General features: G+C 41.6%; 1 protein-coding gene across 1 annotated transcript; it reads right to left on the reverse strand.

Annotated features, from left to right (window-relative positions):
- Window positions 1–2,400: 2,400 nt before the first annotated feature.
- Window positions 2,401–6,317, reverse strand: ACTG1 (actin gamma 1). Its single transcript, XM_070937700.1, has 6 exons — window positions 6,242–6,317; window positions 4,771–4,902; window positions 4,441–4,680; window positions 3,738–4,176; window positions 3,432–3,613; window positions 2,401–3,300 (listed from the first exon to the last, which is right to left on the reverse strand). The coding sequence occupies exons 2-6, from the start codon at window positions 4,891–4,893 to the stop codon at window positions 3,157–3,159; spliced, it is 1,128 nt and encodes a 375-aa protein (XP_070793801.1). The 5' UTR covers window positions 4,894–4,902; window positions 6,242–6,317; the 3' UTR covers window positions 2,401–3,156.
- Between the last annotated feature and the right edge of the window lie 10,176 nt (window positions 6,318–16,493).

The raw sequence follows: 16,493 nt of genomic DNA on the forward strand, positions 1-16,493 counted from the left end.
ATGGTGTTCAAGTGTTTTGGGATTGCACCCAAGGTGCTTATTACTATTTTGCTTACTTTTGCCAGTTGTTCTATTTCTATTTGCAGCTCTTTAAATTTTTTATTTTTTCTTCTGCTCTCCTCAGGAACTGCCACATCTACTATCCAGATTTTGTCTTTCTTATTAAAAATTGTTAAGTCTGGAGTGTTATGTGGCCGGTGCCTGTCGGTTTGAATTCTAAAGCCTGAGCACTTAGCTTCTTCATTATCTATTATTTTCTCTATTTTATGGTCCCACCAATTCTTGTTTGCATTATTATTATTGCTATTATTGAATCACTTTCAGGAATCCAAAACAAGCAAATACAAAGAATAATCAATTAAATTTATTATAACAGTATATAAAGAAGAGTTAATGCTGTGAACCTAGAGATATACCAAGTCTTACACCAGATTCTAAAAGATCCAGGAGCAAAGGAACTGTCTTGCAGTCTCTTCCATGAACAGTACTGATTCAGCAGCTTCCTTTCTCCATGCCTTAACCTGCACAGAGATCCAAAGATTTTGTACTTTTATGGGATTAAAAAAAGCATGCAGTAGTAAGGACAGCTTTAATCAGTCAGCCAGAATCAGCATCTGCAAGTATATTCATTTTTAAAGTGCATTTGATGCCTCCACATTTGGCATATCAATCAAATTAAGATTTGATCTAGTGGTTAAGGCACCAGACTAGACACCTTGAGACTGAATTCTATTCCTGCCATAGGCTTGAAAACTGGCTGGGTGACCTTGAGCCAATCACTTTCTTAGCCCAGCCCACCTTATAGGGTTGTTGTGGGAAAAATGGGAGTTATTTATGTAGGTTGAATAAAAATCTAATAAAAGTTGAAGAACAGATTTAATGTTTTTCTGTGTATTTGACTGGACCGTTTATCCTTTTCCCAGCATCCCCAATTAAGTTGTGGGGGGAAATGATTTTGTATTGGAAGGTTTTGCATACCTTCACTGCAATATATGGCATTTGGATGAATATGCAAATTCAGTTCCTAATTTCATAATTAGTTCCTAATGTCATAATTTTGCCTCAAAAGTGAGACCAACAGAAGTTTGTTGTTACTTGGGGGCAAGTTGGTAGGGGTAGCCTTGCAAATTGCAATGTTGCTGACCCTTTTTTCTGCATGCTGGTCTTCATTACCTACACAGTATGGAATTCCCCAACTTTTACCAATTTTACAGATATTGCAAAAAATACAATAACCAGGGAACTCAGGGGTAGTGAGAACTCTTTTTTTGGCCAAGGAAACATGCAAGGGAATGCTTCCCTAGCTGAATATTTTTCCTTAAGACATACTAGTGTGTTGAAAAGCTTACTTTGCTTAAACGGGGTTCAAAAGAAGTCCTCCAGAAGGGAATTTCTATTTTTTATCTGTACCAATTGTGCGGTTATTTCCTTTAGTGTAGTTCTTAACTAGCAATGCTACAGTATTTTATGCAGTATACCCCATATTTGAACATTTTTTCCTTTCAAACTGTATTTCTTAAGTGATTTATATGGAACTGATTTCTCAAAGCTGGAATTACATATCCTGTAAATTTAGCTTTAGATCTTTGTGGATCTACAAAATCAAATAGATTTGGCTTTAGAAAACAGCTATTTTAAGACAATTAAGGTTTTGAAAATGAAGTGTGAAGACTATGATCTGGCACTTATGCTGTGACTCCAATAAAGCTAATTTACTTTTAGCTATTAAAGTTTCACAAACATTCAATTGTCCAGAAGAGTTTTACCCTAATCCAATTAAGATACATTTGGCCTCTGGAAAATGTACTGTTGCAATTATGGAACTAATCATCCGAGAACATTAATGAAATTAATTATCTATGTTCTGGAAGTCTTGTTACCAACTTCTTTGGATCAGTGAAGCATTTAATAGCATGGAGCCATCGGTTTCTCCAAGTAACCCAACTTTTTATGGATGAAACACTTCATTCACACCTTAGCACTGAAAGGATATATTGTGGATAATCAGAAAACTTTTAATGATGCAAAAAGTGGAAACTTATCAGGCCTGTGGTAGGAGCTATCATTAGCTTTTCAAAATTGATCTTTCAAATCAATTTCAATTCTGAAATATTTTGAAAGGCTTTGGGGGAATAGCACTTTATATATGAAGAAACACTCCCATCTTTTTGCTATTTTGCCTACATTTCATGTTCTCCATATGCTAATACATTCCAGATACATTATGTAAATATTTAGCTTTGTTAAGTAATGCTGGAGGTGATAGGAACAATGAAAACTTAAATTGCAGCAGTGATGGATACGTTGCTAGTTACAATTTTGTGACTTACCAAATGCATTATGTAGAATTTATCAAAGTGAAAACAAACATAGTAAATAATTCCCTTAAGACAATGCACATTTCATTTACTGCAGCGCTTTTATTTTCCTTTCACAATGAAGTGTTGGGCATTACAATTCTCAACTTCAGGATGACTTACAAATTTTGGTTTTCTACTGTCATATGACAACATTAAGGCAACGTACAAAAATCTTACATAAATTAAACCTGATGATTAAATTTACAGGTGTCAATGCCAACATTGGAGCAACTCAATGTTTTGCCCAGTGATGTCTTGCTGGGACAAAGGTGAGCAAGGAAAGAAAAACAGGTTCATAAGGCTTGGATACAATACATTTCCAATCCTGTTAGGAACAGTGGCAAGACAAAAATGGCCATCCTTTTCACAAACTCTTGCCAGCCTCAACAATAAAGACCTGGAATTCTTAGCGCGTTGTGTAGTGAAGTCTGGTCTTTTGCTACCCTGTACAGATCTAGGCTCAGACTCCATTGCAGCATAGCTGGTTACAGAGACTACTATCCCAGACAGTTAAACCTTATGTTCGTCAACACTATCCGTACTGTGTCCTAGGCCAGATGTGTATAGGGTAGTTATATACTGCTATGTACAAAGGGAACTTTAGTTCAAGGTCTTATCAGCAACAGGAAGCTATCCTCAAAAGGTTATTGGAGACAGACTTCCCAATGACAAATGTTTGAAGAGAAGGCTTATTCCAGTTTCATGAGGCTAGCATGAGGCGTATATATTTGCCCAGGCAAATTTATACTGGTGAAAAAACTTAAATGCAGTAAAAACTGCACATTTGCCATAGTCTTTAGAAGCATTTACGGTGGACAATAGATGGGCCAGACTCATCATATTCTTGCTTGCTGATCCACATCTGCTGGAAGGTAGAGAGAGATGCAAGAATGGATCCACCAATCCAGACAGAGTATTTGCGTTCAGGAGGAGCAATAATCTGAAATAAAAGATAGGAGTTAAATGCAGAATAACCTGTGAAATACCCTTTTATTAAAAACAGCTCTAAAGTTTTAGAGAAAAATATCACCAAGAACCTGCCCTAACCATTACAAATGCTGTTAACCTCACCTTGATCTTCATTGTGCTGGGAGCCAGTGCTGTGATCTCCTTCTGCATTCTGTCAGCAATTCCAGGATACATTGTGGTACCACCAGACAATACTGTGTTGGCATATAGGTCCTTTCTGATATCCACATCACACTTCATGATAGAATTGAAAGTGGTCTCATGAATGCCACAGGACTCCATACCTAGAAGAAAACACCCATGATTGCACTTGTATGCCAAACTACTTTTAACTCAATTTGTTCATTTATTCAATAGTAATTAACCATACATTTCTTTGGAGATTATTTTATTAACTCAAATGCTTACCTAAGAAAGATGGCTGGAAAAGGGCTTCGGGACACCTAAACCTCTCATTTCCAATTGTGATCACCTGGCCATCAGGCAATTCATAGCTCTTTTCCAAGGAAGAGGAGGAAGCAGCAGTAGCCATCTCCTGCTCGAAGTCCAAGGCAACATAACATAACTTCTCTTTTATGTCACGCACAATTTCCCTTTCAGCTGTGGTGGTAAAGCTGTAGCCTCTTTCTGTCAGAATCTTCATGAGGTAGTCTGTGAGGTCACGGCCAGCCAAATCAAGTCGCAAGATGGCATGAGGGAGAGCATAACCCTCATAGATGGGCACAGTGTGTGTGACACCATCACCAGAGTCCATTACAATACCAGTGGTACGACCAGAAGCATACAGGGACAACACAGCCTGGATGGCCACATACATGGCTGGAGTGTTGAATGTCTCAAACATGATCTAAAATAAACAAAAAAAGCAATTATTAAGTAATGAACAATTTTACTCGCTAGTGCACACCCATGCTGACATGCAAAGTATTTGATGTGAAGAGAAACCAAAAGAAAGCAAGCAGAAATACAACTGAAACCTGAGAGACTTGAAGGAAGGAAATGCCAGAAGAGTACAGAACCCTGAAAATAACCAAAAAAGAGAAGTTGTAATCTGAAAGAAATGATGGAATGGATGGAAATCATACATGCAAAAGATACACCAATGCTATACCTGTGTCATTTTCTCTCTGTTGGCCTTAGGGTTCAAAGGAGCTTCTGTAAGCAGTACTGGGTGTTCTTCAGGGGCAACACGAAGCTCATTGTAGAAAGTATGATGCCAAATTTTCTCCATATCATCCCAGTTGGTGACAATTCCATGTTCAATCGGATACTTCAGGGTCAGGATACCTCTCTTGCTTTGGGCTTCATCTCCCACATAACTGTCTTTCTGTCCCATACCAACCATGACACCCTGAAAAAGGGAGATGAATTAGTACATGATAAAGAAAAGGCAAGCTCCATCTTCACTACACTTAATATCTTTATAATTTTGGTAACTTACCTGGTGGCGAGGGCGTCCAACAATTGAAGGAAACACAGCCCGAGGAGCATCATCTCCAGCGAAGCCTGCTTTGCACATTCCAGAGCCATTGTCAATGACAAGTGCTGCAATTTCTTCTTCCATTTTGCAGATCTTTCAATAAAAATAGAATGCTTAGCAACCATGATTTGTTCCATCCCTGCAGCAACAATCTTACATCATCAACAATCAGTGCTTAGATCTGACCCTACCACTTTTTACCACTAGAGGCTGCTCTGAATGCCTTTATGTCTGGAACCCCACCCACTTATGCTTTTCACCATGGCTTAACACTTTACTTCATTTAACTTGCATTGCAGAATCAGCAAGTCCCAATTCCCTCTTCTGAGCTCTGCCACACCAAAATCCACCACAGTCCTCTATGCTTATCTAGTCATATCATACCGACTTCAAAAAGAACTGCCTTAAATTGACAGTTTGACTGTGGTTTAACCAATCATAGAAGAACTCTCCCTAAATTTTGAATTAAATACTCCCAACACCAATCCAGTATGTACACGAGGGGAGCTTTCTCCCACACAAAAGGCTGCCCTCTTTCCCTTAACCAAATTTAGTTGACATTCACTGTGAAAAGCTTCCTTTATGCAATTTCTTCCCACTTAGGATTCCATGAAGTATGCCATTATTAGGGCATCCTGTCTGAAAGGCAAGCCACATTCATAAGTGCCGATATGGCTCCCAGGAAACAAATTCCTATTTCACACCTGAACACCTTAAGCAAGACCGTAACATTTCACAGGTTTATTCTATCTTCTGTTAAATTAAAAAAAAACCAAAAAAAACCTTGTCATGCATTGCTCCCTACAGGTATGGAGGCGTTTCAGCCTAGCCTGTGCACTTTAACGCTGACCAAGACACACAATACGCCCAGTTTCATTATGCCATTCAAACCCTAACCCCGCCTTCCCAAACCACCTACCACCGCCGTTCTTTGCTTTCCCCTAACGAAGACGCCTCATTTTCCAAGCCTTTTCCCTCACAAATCCTCCCTAGAAAAAGTAGCGCCCTTGCTTCTCTCTCCTCCCACGTTATTCTTCGCATTAAAGGTTTCTCCCCCCCCACCTCACTTCCCGCCTGATGACGTCAACGAGCAAAACCAGCCAACCGCATCGGAGCGATTGTTACCAGGAAAATAACTCCGCCCCCTCCCGCTCACCCCATTCAGGCAACCGTTACGCCCACGAACCGGTAGCTCTCGCCGAGTCCCCCATAGAATGTTCCTGCTTCTCTTCCCTCCCCCCCCACCACGCCGCCTCAAGAAACCGGCATGCAGAGCCTTTAACGGCTCCCCGCCACGTCAACTCGATCGGTATCCAAGGATATTTTAATCAATAAATTGCGCCTCCTCCTCCCGAGAGATTTTAAAAAGGTTGGAAAACGCAAGTCCGATGCCGAAGGCCTCCGGGGAAGGCAGCCAGACGATCACACCTACCTGTTAAAACGGCAGGAGGTATCAGAAGGGAAAAAATAAAAGGAGTCGAGCTGCTGCTAGATCCGCTGCCGCCGGCTGAGTGAGACCGTTCAACGCCAACCCCGCCCCTTTTATACCCAGGGGGAGCCGGCCCCCTCTCGCCGGCTGAGAACATCGCCATATATGGAGATCTTTCAGAAGTGCGAGCTCCCATTGGCTGATGGAGCCCGGGCCACGTGGGGCAGACGAAGGCGGCTTGGCAACGCCTATCTGAACCCCGGAATCTGTATGAGCCGCGGGAGGAGGGGGGGAGGGGCGCTCCTCTTTGCAGAAGACCCCATCGCCGCAGCCCCTTGTTGGGCTCCATTTGCAGGTGAGGAAGGCGGCGCCGAAGGGGTTCGGGGCAAGGGCGCCCCAATAGTCCAGCTCTGTGCAGCCTAGGATGAAAACTGGCGTTCAGGAGTCACTGAATCAGTCCCGAGATTGTTAGGGAGGGGGGTGTATTGGGGTACCCGGAGGTTCACTACTTCAGGGGTAGGTAGTGTGGTGCCCCCCACTATCCTCTTCCCTGACCCTGTTTTCTGGAGGTGATGGGTGTACAAAACATCTGGAGTGTATCCGTTTGCCAAACCCTTATCTGTATTATTGCATTTGGGGTCCTGAGGCTTCCTGTGGCCTGGCTACTGACCACACAATGAGGGAACTGCAGTGCCAGCAGAAACACACAAATGAAGGGTATCTACAGGGGAACCAAGATCACACATGAATCTTAATTTGGGGTGATTGCTTTTGGAATTATGGTACGTGGCTATCATGAAGGAGAAGTAAGTGCTCATGTGGCAGTTGGTTTTGTAGCTTGCTTTTTGGTGAAGTAGTTCAATACACCTGAGACTCAAAAGCAGGGAGATTTTTAATCTAGCCAAGGAACTATCAGTAGGAAAATTACTATTCAGTCCTCTAAATGCCAAAAGATAACTGCCACTCCATCTGTTTCACAACCATCAAGGACAAGAACTTTGTCCTTTTTTAATGCAATGCCATTTTTCTCCAGGCCCACTCCTGTGTTTAAAAAAAAGCTGCTGCTTCATTGGTTGAAACGGCCTCCTTGGCCCACATATTGCCAAATTTGACTGGTACAATGCCTCACAGGCTGCATTCACAGTAGTAAATATCCCATTTTATTGCTTTCCATAATGTGGGGTCCTCCATTTGTACTGGATTATACTCCCATGATCCCTCACTGATATAGTCAAAACACCATGCTATTGGAGATGATAAGAACTGTAGCTTAATAAATCTTGATTATCAAGTTGGGGAAGACTGCTTTACTAGATGACTTACAAGAATGAGGGCAGCAAGATTCTTGTACCTATAGTCACAGCACAATGTTTTTTCTGTTCAAACAAACAGTTATGATGCACTAATATTCAGAATGTTTTAATAATTCTTTAGGAAATATAGGAGAGGAACTTTCAAGGACACAAAGATGCCAACGAAATTCTTTTCTCCAGGCAAAAGAAATAATAAAACATACTGAATAGATAGACCCTAATGTGATTACAAAGCAAAACAGGAAACTTGTATCTGGTGGTGAAAAAATGGGAAAAGATTGTGCAGGACATCAATGGTTAGTGTCCAACATTTGAGAGTTTAGTCCTGTAAATTAGATATATAGGATATTTTGCCTAAGAATCCTGGTTTATACCATATAAGTAAGTACCAAGTAAGGGCAATGTTTAAGTATCTTTAGGTACTTTAAAAGCTGAGGATGTCCTGTGTGTGTAGATTGGCAGACCACATTATGCAATGGGTTTTCCCTATTGTGTTGTCTGTATTCGGGAATGCTTCTCCCCCTCAAATTATGAGGTACCTACTATTACATCTTTTACATACCTGTTGGGAGTCCTATTTCTTTACCTAGGGCCTAGGCCTTCCCTGGATGAATGTTGAATGTTTTGTTTTCCTTTCTATAAACTATTTAAAGGTATTAACATTTTTTATTTTACTTAATTATAAACTGCTTAAATAAATGATTGTAGGAGGAACAATGAATAAATATATGTATAAAAGAAAAAAATAAGCAAACTTTGGTTCATAACACTGCAGGATCTGAACAATATGAAGAATAACAAGTTTTCACCTTCGTTTGGAAGTATTAAATAAAAGAGGCTGTAGATGTAACCACAGAATTTACTGCTAAAATTCAAACAAAATCCAATGTCTTTGGAACTATATTTACAGGAAGCACACTTAATTATTTTAAAATATTGAAATAAATCAAATTCAAGGTAGCTTAGAAGACACAATCATAATGAACAAGAGGTTCTTGTGATCCTATACATATTGTATTTACATGACATAATAGTAAGATGATAGTCTGCCAAAGAAAAACATTGCTGTTCCCTTGGCTATGACTTCAATTTTAGATTTTTTACAGTATCAACACATTTTGTCCTGCTGAGTTCTGCCTAATACTGCCAAAGCATTAGAAATGAAATGTGCTTCACCATCGTTTCATCTGTGTGAAAGAAAATGTATATGTGAGGTGAGAAAGATTCACTATTAAAAATTTTCCAATCATTTGTTTTCTTTTATCCATACTACTTTATCCCTACTGTGAGAATCAGCCATAATACACTTGAGACAAAATGCTTTTTCTAACCCACATAAACTGCAGTGTTGCTTGCAAACATAACCTACCAAATATAGGTAAAACCAGTAGTCTCTGCCCATCCCTGTTCTATGTACACACCTAGAAAAATAACCAGACCTCACCTATAGGCAGGTGACTAAGCTTGTCCTTCCCATAAAATCATAACCTGCTTAGTTTTCCTAAATTGGGAAGGTCTTTACCAATTCAAGTGATAGCTGAGTTCCAACACTCCCCCCTTGCAAATAAAACCAATCATTGAATCATAGAAATCAGATTCATCATAAGGAGGAAATAGTGTAATAATTGTGTTGGTTTCTATTGCTCAACTCCTAATGTACATTCACAAGATTTCAAAACAATGTTCTATAGATTCACAGCCGAGAATTGAACTGAAATATTCAGTATTTCAGTAGGGATGGACAATCCCCATTATTACTGATAAAGTGGTAAAGTGACTTTAGAGCCAATGTGCTTGTATTTAGGTTTGCTTTTCTTATACTGGTTCATCTATTATACAGGATATATCAATTCCAGGAGCCCTGGAGAGAATGCTAAGCTAGAAACAACACCACTCAGCTCTGGTTCATTCATTCAGTCATTCCTTACTCCTTAATACAGCATTTGAATTATTCAGATTAGAAATTGAATGTTTAAGGAATTGGATAGTTGCATGCTTTTAAAGTTTAGAGTGGGGAAATGCTTTGAATTCTTGAGAATATGCAAAAACTTCCACTTGCTTAAGTGGCATTTCGTCTGCTTTTGCTGACATTTTCCACGACATTTATGGAATTATCTTCAGATGGGAAAAGTTATATTGTTAACAGTTTTGAAAGAGACCAAAGGATTTAAGAATCTTGCAAGGGACTTGTTTGTGGGTAGCATTATAGATTTATGAGTGAAGGTGACGCACCAACTGATTTGATTTGTTGGCCTGTTTATTTTTAACGTTTTCTGGCCATTTAAACTCTATTATTCACAAATCCAATATAGGCATCTCTGCTCCAAAGTGTATTGAGACTCCCCCCTCCATATCTCTTATTATGGTCATAGTCAAACAGCTATTATAGGAAGGCAAAAAGCTAGCCCACACTTGCTTGTCAAAACACACCTTTTGAACCCTCCAGAAAAAGGCCTGCGACTAGGGAACGAAGCTCTCAAAGCTGCTCCAATTTAATAAACCAGGCACGGTAAGGGTCTCCAAGCTTGAGAGCGGAAGGCCCGGTTATTTCCCGCAACAGCCCTCTGGAAAGCATAAGGCTTCCCCCTCCGGTCATTTGCATTCCTCTCGGATTCTTTTGTGCTGAAAGAGAGGGCGTGTCTCCTCTGGAGGAGCCAAGATTGCGCTCCTGAGAGACATCGCTGCCGCTTCCCCTGGAGCTGCGCCCAGCCAAGAGAAACCTTCCTCGTTCGCCATGTCGGTTCGCCAGGGTAGAGGTGCCCCACCCAAAAGGCATCGGGGTGGGGTTGCGAGGGCAGAAGCAGGGTTAGTCAGAGCCCTGCGTCTGTACGCAGCAGCATCCCCGGCAGCTGTTTGCGTTAGCTTGCATGCACCCCGCTTGCTTAGGCAGCGCTGCTCCCCGGATGGTGCCTGATTTTGAGAAAGACCCTGTTGGTTTTAGACAGAGCCCAGGAATGCGGGCCTGGGTGAGGAGATAAGAGATCGGCTCTGTAGCCGAGACCGACAACCCTTAGAAGTGATATTGGGAGCCCGAGATCTCTCAATAAGGAGAGGCATAGACCTCCGTCACATCACTCAAATGCAGCAAAGGAGGGAGGGGGAAAGAGAGGTGAGCAGCGGAGAGTGCTCGCTGCGGAGGGTTGGGTTTGAAGGGGGGAAAAAAAACAGCGCAGCGCAAACATGCTGACGAGAGTGGGGAGTGGGGGGGGGGCGACTTTCCTGCCTTTAACACATGACACATGGTAGGGCGAGGCGACGCTGGCAGCCAGCATGCGAGTTTCTTTTGAAAGGCTTAAGCATTTCAGGGGCGCTTTAATGCAGGTAACTTGGCTGTTAACCTAATCGCAGCCAGCTGCTTCCTCCTTAATTGCAAATCAAGGGTTCATTTCACTCAACGTCGCCCGCCTTGGCGTGCGCTTTTCCCCTCTTTCGCCCTTCCCGTCCTCATCAGACGTTTTCAAGAGGCTCGGGTTATTTTGCAAGCCCCTCTTCTCCTGCTCTGCTATCGGGTTTTTTTTTTTTTTTTTAATTCTCGATCCGTCAGAAAATGCTTAGCACGTGCCCCAAGCCGGGCCAACAAAGACCTTTCGCTTCCTGCGATCGAAATGAATGAAACGCTTCTTTCCCCCTCCCTCCCTCCCTCCCAAACCTTCGCTACACAATCATCCCTCGCCCGAAGCAAAACGTCGCCTTTTTGCACCGCTTTCGGAATCTGTTCGTCAGCGCGGGCCGCCTCCCCCAACTCTTCCCCCACTCCCCTCCCTCCTCTCCGTCGAGGCGTCCGCGTCATTCGTTTCGGGCAGAGCAGGGCCGGGCTGGAGCCGCGCACGGAAACCCCGTGGGTGTGGGTTCCACAAAGCGGCGCCCAGGTGACCCGGCGTGCGCGGGGAGGGAAAAACAAAGGAGGCCTTTCTATGCCTATATTTGGAGATGGTTGGGCCGCTGTCTCGGAGATCCGCCCTTTCGGGCTCGGGGACGATGCACACCTACTGCCCCTCCCGCCCAAGGACGGCGGGCGAGGCGAATTGTTTCGGCTGGTGGATCGCCGGACTTTGATCGCTGGTGAAGGAGGGTTGGAGGAAATGCATTCTTAGGACAAGAGTCACCCATGCCCTGCATTAAGGTGGTTTTTCTTCCGTTGCCCCGCTCGCCCCTGATCTGATTTTAGCCTACCCAAAAAGGGAAAGATTCTGCCCACGTTTTGCTGGGAAGTATCGCCATGCTGTTAAAATGGGGCTGAACCGTCGGAAGAAGTTTTAAAGAGGTTCGGCTTCCACCTAAGCACAAGCTCAGATAGCCGAGAAACGGATATGCTGGGTGCAAAAGATAAAAAAATAAATGTTAAGGCTGAGGTTATTTATTCAGGAAATAAAGCTGCATTATCCACAGCCGCTTTGCTTCTTGAGAAATCTTGGCTGGTATCAGATTTCGTATTATTAGTAAAGTGCACCAAGAGGCCTTTGGAGGCCGTTAAAATGTTCACCAGGGTGTGAAATGATTATTGGATAACATTACTGAATCAAGTGGGCTGATCCTTTATTTCCTGAAGCATAAACGTTTATAGGGTATTTTTTTCCCCAGGAAGTCATTTATTACAGATCAAGGGGTGAGAACTCCTCCCTTTGTCTTCATTTCCTGGGAAGGGGCTAGGTAACAATCAGGTCCAGTAATTAGATGTACAGGTAGCCATCCATTTAAGTTACAGTGGCACTGAAAAAAGTGACTTATGACCATTTGGTCACATGATCAAAATTCAGACAAGTGACTCATATTTATGACAGTTGTCCTGGGGTCATGTGGTCACCTTTTTGGGACCATCCAAAAAGCAAAGTGAATGGGGAAGCCAGATTAATGTAATAACCATGTCGCTAACTTAACCACCACAGTAATTCAATTAACAACTGTGACAAGAAAGGTCATACAATTGTTATAAAATTCACTTAACAATTGTGTTCCTAAGCAACTGATATTTTGGCCTCAGTTGTGATTCTAAGTCGAGGACTACCTATATCAGTTTTTTGTTTAGGATTTGAGGAACTTTTGCCTATCTCCTCTCATTTTAGTCACGTTTCTGTTAGCTTTGGTAGACCAATACACCTGCTTAATTTTCTCTAGGTTGCTAGAGAGAAGCATAATGAAAAGATCCCATATAATGTTTGGATACTTTACAAATATAAATTTAATGAATAGAAGACTGGATTAGGACTTGGGGGCCCTTTCAGAAAATTCCTTTAGTTCAAAAGCCATTATAGTTAGTACTTCTCCTTGGGCTATTTTACAGGTCTATTTTGTGGCCCTGTAATAGACCACTTTACATAGGAAATCAGATATTTTTGTAGAAGATGGTGGGCAATTTGTTAATGGAATCTGTTTGCAGAGGAAATGGTTATTTTTATACTGCTTGATTTTAAAGGGCCATAAAAGTTTCCTACCAGCTAGAAAGGAAAGGAAAGCATGTCATCTATAAATATAAATTTATAATGTCTGTGATGAAGGAGAAAGTGAGAGTGAATCACCTATTACTGAAACCTCAGTTTTTTGCAATTCATCTGATAGTAACATGCAATTTCCCACAATCCCTGTGCAAAAAAAAAAAGCCAATACCCAGATACACCCTTCATAGTGGATTTTGGAAGTGAGGTAGAGAGTTTAGTAAAAGGAAAATCTCTGGAACTGCATATTTTGAGGAACTGATGAGCGAAACATTTGAATATGGAACCACTTTTAGCAAAAGAAAAAAAAAATCCCAAACCTATGTTGGCAATACTTGCATTAAGTTACAAAATCATTCCCAAGTTTTTGATCCTCTTGCATCAAAGAAGTTGGTTAGGAAAAAAAGGGAGAGAAAGGAAAAGAGAAGGCTGATTGGTGGCTCCATCTGCAACCATTTGCTTAGCTAATTGCAATGGACTTGTTGCATTACACAAGCTAGGTTACTTTGTTGAGAGAAAGGAGCCAGCTCAGTTATCTGCCTGTCTGTGCCACACTGATTAAAATGTGAGCAATGTCAGTCTCACACCTTCCACCAGCCAATCACTCAGCTTGGTTCTGCTTGTATTGCTCTTCTGCTTATTGGTTCTTCGATATCTCCATATAGGGTCAACCCCACAGAGGTTAACTTTTTGATACGGAAGCATTCCTACAGGGTAAAGGTGAAGGTAGCAGAAAGGAATATCTGCCTGCCTGGCTCTTTATTTTGGCAAGGCTAAGCACATTCTATATACTTTCAGCATTGTGATATCAAAGAAAGCAAGAACACGCTGGAAGGGAGGAAGCAGTAGAGATTTTTTTTTTTAAAAAAAAACCGAGATATCTCTCATATGTCTTCACAGGATATGAGTTGGACCGCTACAATCAGATTTTTGTATTTTTCAGGCCACTATTATTATTTTTTAATTCCTACCTCTACTCCCCCTCTCCAGAATCTTTTCTCTATAGTGCCCTGCAGTTCTTCCATAGTAAATGGGAATGTGTGGGATTGCAGCTTTAATTTAGTTCAGAAGGCTGGATTGCATTGATGAGCAGATCTCCATGGGGCAGTGAGCCAATTTTCCTAAAAGCCTGTTAAGCAGTGGTGGAGAGCCAATTTTGGTCTGACAAACTGCAAGAAGGTTTAGCATCACAAGGTTATGACTTAGCAAATAACCCTTACAGAATGTTAACTGAATCATAACTCTTTATTGTGGCTACATGAATTAATGAGTGCATCTCAGTATTTCCAAAATCTCCAGATGAAGTACAAGATAACAGGCAGATCAGTAAAAATTGTCACTGGATTAAGTCCAGATTAAGTTTGTTGAATTGGCCACCATTGGGGGCATGACATAAATTCTATTGCTTCAAGTGAAGATAGGTAATATACTTGACATACTTGATAGAGATGCAGGATAGGGCAGGATAGTCCGTGTCCGGAGCATCACCTGCAGGTGACACTCTGCCCTGGAGGCTGAGTCAAACTGCTGGAGAATTTAGTAAATATAACAGTGTCATAGCCAGTGGTAGGCCCTCCAAATACAGGTAATTCTCAACTTGCAGCCATTAGTTTAATGTTTGAAGCTACAACATCACTGAAAAAAGTGACTTTGGATTGTTCTTCATACAATCGCGGCAGCCTCCCCATGAATATGTGGTAAAAATTTGGATGCTTGGCAATTGGTTCATATTTATGATGGTTGCAGTGTCCCAGGATCATGTGATTCCCTTTTGCGACCTTCTGACAAGAAGTTGGTTTCACTTAACAACCATGTTACTAACTTAACAGCTGCACTGATTCACTTAACTGTGGCAAGAAAGGTTGTCAAATGGAGAAAACTCACTTAACTGTCTCCCTTATCAACAGAAATTTTGGCTTCAATTATTTATTATTTTATTTTATTTATTAAATTTGTATACCGCCCTTCTCCCGAAGGACTCAGGGTGGTGAACAGCCAAAATTAAAATACATACAGTATAAAAATTAAAATAAATTAAAACAGAATTAAATCAGTTTGGCTTCCCCAAATTTTAAAACCCCTTACCCATAAAATAGCCCATTAAAATTTTAAGCCAACCCAGCTTGCTGAAATAGGGTCTTCAATGCTCGGCGGAAAGTACGGAGGTGCGGGATCAGTCGTATTCCTGGGGGTAGCTCGTTCCAGAGGGCGGGTGCCCCCACAGAGAAGGCTCTCCCCCTGGGGGTCATCAGTCGACATTGTTTGACCGACGGCACCCTGAGGAGACCCTCTCTGTGGGAGCGGATTGGCTGGTGGGAGGTTATCCGTGGCAGAAGGTGGTCTCGTAAATAAATTTATAATAATAATAAATATAAAAATAAATATAAATAATAAATTTATAGTAATATATAAATAATAAAATAAATCTCGTAAATAAATCATAAATTGTGGTCGTAAGTCAAGGACTACCTGTAGAATGTTCTGGAAAAGGATTGACTGGGTTGAGAGCAATTTGTGTTATCCAAGGGGGTTTCCTGCTCCTCAGCTCCTATGTGGAGTTGGCACAACTGACTCCATGCTAAATCAGGAGGTTGAAATAACGTAAGGAATTGTATGCATGAAAAGTAATAAGCTTATTTCCAGCACCTTCACATACTACTCCTGGTCACCAACAGCATCTAAGAGATTTCTGAAGCGATAGTTCACTCATCGCATAAATCATTTCTCTTCTGTGAGTAAGTCATTTCACTTACGCAGCCAACCTTGATGTAAGGATTGTGTTTAAGTGCAATTTAGTCTTGGTCCTACCACCATCAAAGTAGTTGCTTAATTTATTTTCATTGAACTTCTAAAAAAAACCCCAGCCTTCAAATTTCATTATCCTCACCAATTAAAATTGCCTTTTCTTCTCCAACAGATTTTCCCATGCATATTTTGGGATTTTGCCAAAATATGTTTGTTGTTTGCAAGTGTAGAATATGTGTTTTAGGGGAACTGAATCCTAGAAACAGGAAGGCCAGGCCAGGCCATGCTATACATCAAAGACGAAGAAATAGGGGCCTTTATTCCTATTGTTTTGCAAACAGCATTCCTTTGGAGATGATTGGTCATTATTTTTTCCCTTACAGAATGAACTGGGTTGAAATTCAGCAGCTGGTCAGATTCCTTAGGTAGCAACAACTTTGTGGTTCTGTAACTCCCTCCCCCTTTCTTTTATGCCTGGGTATCTGTATTTTAGCTGCAAGGCAGGAACACCCCCCCCCCATTGCTCAGGCAGAGGTCATTTGATTGCATAATCCTTCCCATTCTTGATGTGGAAACACGAACCAGAGAAGCATGTTTTGCCACTTGCTCTGCCAGCTGTGCCAGTTCCTCCAAGTTCACAGCCACGCTAGCCGTTCCTGTCTGGAGAAACCTCTCCTCTATCCACTCCCCTTGGATGTATGTTCTAAGTAGCATGTAACTTCTCGCCTGGCCATCTAAATTCGTAGGATTTTATAAGAGGGAGGG

Source organism: Pituophis catenifer, unplaced genomic scaffold (assembly GCF_029215685.1).
Source record: "Pituophis catenifer annectens isolate HBS135680 unplaced genomic scaffold, rPitCat1.0.hap2 SCAF_2, whole genome shotgun sequence".
Lineage (NCBI taxonomy): Eukaryota > Metazoa > Chordata > Lepidosauria > Squamata > Colubridae > Pituophis > Pituophis catenifer.